The 1,823-nt window shown below is 43.8% G+C and overlaps 1 protein-coding gene across 1 annotated transcript; it reads left to right on the plus strand.

Annotated features, from left to right (window-relative positions):
• The first annotated feature begins 487 nt into the window (after positions 1-487).
• On the plus strand, positions 488-1,231 carry LOC105820817 (keratin-associated protein 24-1). Its single transcript, XM_012657378.1, has one exon. The coding sequence runs from the start codon at positions 488-490 to the stop codon at positions 1,229-1,231; it is 744 nt and encodes a 247-aa protein (XP_012512832.1).
• The last annotated feature ends 592 nt before the right edge of the window (positions 1,232-1,823 follow it).

Here is a 1,823-nt window from a genome sequence, read left to right on the forward strand (position 1 = left end):
ATGTTGAGACAGCCAAACTAGTTAGCTTACTTCAGAGTAAAATCAAGTCCTGAAGTCTGCAGTAGTCAAGAGAGTAGAAAAATACAAGTCCCCCGCCTCACTTGAACCCTTGTTGACCTTTTAACAACCATGCTGCAGAAGCCCATAGACACATGAACTCTTGTTAACCACTGTTTGACAGGCAAGAGTTTGCTTATTAACATTAAAACCACTATTCACTGAAGCTATGGTCTATAGATAATAAGTGATGGGTGACGGCCAAAGTGGCAATTATGGATACTTTGATGAATCAAAATAAATTTATTTTTGTATGAGTATGAAGACCTCAACAGCTGTAGCCAAACATCACACTAATGAGATGTTGCCGTGTTACTGTCCCAGGAATAGAGAAGGAAGAGAGTCTGGAGAGGATCCTGACAATCACCAGCGAAGATATAAAAAGTCCTCAGGCCACAGCCACACCACACCTGCACGGCTACTACCGAGCATGCACTCCGGCTCCATGTCTGTCCTAGGCCATCCTGGGGTCTGCAATGCTACATCCTACAGAACTCGCTGTTACATCCCAGTGACTCCTTCTGTTGCTCTTTGCACCAATGATGTAAGCCCTACCTTTGGACACTGCTTACCCAGTAGCTACCAAGGAAATCTCTGGCTCCTGGATTACTGCCAAGAATCCTACTGTGAGGCGCCAAGCTGCGAATCTCCCAGCTGTGAACCAAAGACCTGCACCACAAGTTGTGACCCATCAGACTCCTGTGTGCCCTGCAACTCTCCATCAGCGGGCCAAGTCTCCAGTATCTGTGAAACTACTAACATCAGCTCCAGCCCCAGAGGCAGCCCATGCACCCAGACCAAGGGGTATGTATCCAATTGCACACCTGCTCCATGTGCATCCAAAGCCTGCCAGACCCTTAGCAATGGTTCCAGCTGCTTTGGGCAACTTAACTACTTACCCAAGAGTCTCCAATCACTAAACCACAGCAGACTGGGTAGTTTGGGGTATAGAAGCTATCAAAATCTTGGCTTCCCAACACCATGTTATATTTCCAGCAGCTGCCAACCCCAAAGCTATTTAATGAGAAATTGTCAATACTCAAGTTACAGGGCTTTGAGCTGCCGACCACTGAGCTATTCATCTAGAAGCTTCCAGTCTCTGAGGTGTATACCCAGTACCTTCCCACCTTTGAGGTATTTATGCAGTTGTAACAGACCTCTGAATTGCTATTAATCAATTTGCAGCATAGATAGCAGCTGGAAATTGCCCAAAGGGGCAAATTCTAAGTAGTAGAATCTCTAATATTCTGCTGAATTGCTTTATGCATCTTAAGAATCTTGTTACATTAACCTCAACTATAACTTCCAGGCTCATGAACCACAGACATTATCACCAGCTAGCTTTTGTTCTATTACTCTGTTATTGCCCTTGTGTTAAAAGCTGATCTTGAAGATAATATTATTTCTGATGTTGATTATGATGGACTCACTGAAGAGAAGCCCATGAAATACAACCGTCACCAGCTTTCTTACTTCAGCTGGTCACTTGTCTGCCAGGGCAAATATCACCTACCTTTCCTGATGAAGTGAGATCTGTCTCCTTGGTGTGACTGCTGATTCCAGTATGCACGTTATTTCTGATGGTTTTGCTTTTTATCAGTAGTTTTGCCAACTGTGTAACTTACAGCTTGCTAATGAGGTGAGAGATAGCATTATCTTAAACATGGTGAGGTGAGCTATTTCGCCCTTTCCCTACTGACTGATTATAAGAACCTGCAAATAGTAATGGTGACTGGAGCTCAAAAACAGAAAAAAAAAAAACAACA

This window comes from Propithecus coquereli, unplaced genomic scaffold (assembly GCF_000956105.1).
Source record: "Propithecus coquereli isolate 6110/MARCELLA unplaced genomic scaffold, Pcoq_1.0 Scaffold54, whole genome shotgun sequence".
NCBI lineage: Eukaryota > Metazoa > Chordata > Mammalia > Primates > Indriidae > Propithecus > Propithecus coquereli.